The sequence below is a fragment of the Zalophus californianus genome, chromosome 9 (genome assembly GCF_009762305.2).
Source record: "Zalophus californianus isolate mZalCal1 chromosome 9, mZalCal1.pri.v2, whole genome shotgun sequence".
NCBI lineage: Eukaryota > Metazoa > Chordata > Mammalia > Carnivora > Otariidae > Zalophus > Zalophus californianus.
In genome coordinates, this window is record NC_045603.1 from 125,448,216 (window position 1) to 125,450,211 (window position 1,996).

The window sequence follows — 1,996 nt, forward strand, 5'->3', positions numbered from 1 at the left end:
CAAATAAATAAAATCTTTAAAAAAAAGAAAAGAAAAAAATAGGATGGAAAAGCTGGAAGACTCCCAGACAGGTTGCTGTGCCTGATGCTGAACTTTTATACTCTGTCAGTGACAGTGTTTGTGTGAGAGGGATGGACCCATTTAAAAGCATAACTAAAAGAAAGACAAGAGTAGCTTTGGATTATTCTGAAGTCCACTCGCTGTCATTGATCGAGGGGTCACTGATTTAGATACAACTTTGTCCAACAAAGTTCTGCCCCACCTCCCCAGGTTTTAAAACTTTTTATTTGCATATTAAAAACTTGTGCATTCCAGTAATTAAAATCATTTGAGAAAAAAAAAAAGGCACTCTAACTGCACTGCATTTGACAGCCTGCAGGACACCTGGGACCGGCTTGCGTTTTACTCTCGATTTCACGTCATCCCACCCAGCTTCTTCCTTCACCAACATGCAAGTTCTTTTCCTTCCCTGCCAGCCAGACAGGCAGTTGGGGAGAGGCAGGCATGGCCTTCCTGGTCGGTTCTCCATTATTTGATGTACAAAGGGATAACAGTCATTTAAACTTGATCCAACTCTTTGCATCTTACAAAGTTAAACAGCTAAAGGAAGTGAAGTGAGAAAGCAATGCTGAATGGAATTGTGCATATTGGTGGCGCCTCCTTGGGATTCCTCTGTTTGCTTCTCCTGTGCCGTCGTCTCTCTTGAAGGCAGTGAATTTTTCTCTTGCATTTCTGTCTTCTTTAATTTTGACTTACCGAATTTCTCAATCTCAGGCATACGGGGTTTGTCAAACATGGTTGCAGAGGAAGCCAAGCGAGGTGTGGAAGCTGGGAAGGTCTGGTCTTTACAGTGGCCACCGTTGAGTGCCTCCAGCAAAGTTTTAATTTATTTTTACTTATCCCCAATCTTCTGAAAGAAATATTGAGCACTAGTATTCCAATTTTGGGTGTGCAATCTACTAAGCATGACCTTGACCTAGCTGTCATGGTTTTTGACTTTGCCTTATGAGTTTTCTGGCTCCCAGTTCAGGGTGTGAGATGGAGAATTCTCTGCCCTTGCTTTGGAATCAGACCTCACTGTGGCCACAGCAGATAAGGATTGACAGACCCTACAATGGCCTTGAATCTGTTTCCAGTCCCTCAGCCTGGTGATCCTGATATGCAAAGCTCTGGCTGGGGATTCTAGAAGGTCCACCAGAGTACTCTATAGCCCATGTAAAGTTGACTCTATGATTCTGCTTAATAATGTAATTTAACTGTATTTTGGAAAATAGAATTACTTCTCAAAACAAACAGGGATAAGCACCCATCAGTGATTAACTGACATGCTTATCACAGAATGAGGATGTGTGTTCCCCACGTGCCTCCTGAGTCTAATGTTGAGAGCGCAGTTATACAAAGGTGTTGACGCTCATCTGGCATCAATAATACAAAGGATGGGGAAGAAAAGGGAAAGGAGGTGTCAGGCTAATAAGAAAGAACTCAAAGGGAGACTGAGCCCAACAAAGAAAATGGGAAAAGCAGGAGGAAGTACATTATCTCCGTTCAGAAAGTCAATATTTATACTAAAGGTCTAATCCCAGTTCAGTAATTTTTCAACTTTGACAACCAAAGTAGGTAATTAAGGCCCAAAGTAGGAAAACACACGCCTGATTGTCATTAACCAGTTTTTGCCTGAATTTTCTAGACCTTTACCTTACTTTTCCACTCAATCTTGTATGGTCTGTCCTGGGAGAGAAATAGCAAGAGAGAAAAAATCCACTATTCCCTGGGGACTTTGTGTCTAACTAGTGGAAAGACAATGGCAAAATGAGAGGGAAAACAAGAAGGAAATAGTGCAGCAAACTTGTGCCATGAAAACACACACACACATCATTTAATTCTTAGCAGAGAAAACCTTGGGAATTTACTTGTGGGTATTCTTGTGTGTGTGTGTGTGTGTGTGTGTGTGTGTGTGTATTCTTTTAATGGGATACCAGTCAAGGATAAAAATGAT

At 41.5% G+C, this 1,996-nt stretch overlaps 1 protein-coding gene across 1 annotated transcript; it reads right to left on the reverse strand.

Moving 5' to 3' along the window:
- Positions 1 to 592: 592 nt before the first annotated feature.
- Positions 593 to 808, reverse strand: LOC113921706 (thymosin beta-4-like). The gene has a single exon (XM_027592709.1). It carries the CDS (start codon positions 794 to 796, stop codon positions 593 to 595), a length of 204 nt encoding a protein of 67 aa, XP_027448510.1. The 5' UTR covers positions 797 to 808.
- Positions 809 to 1,996: the final 1,188 nt, after the last annotated feature.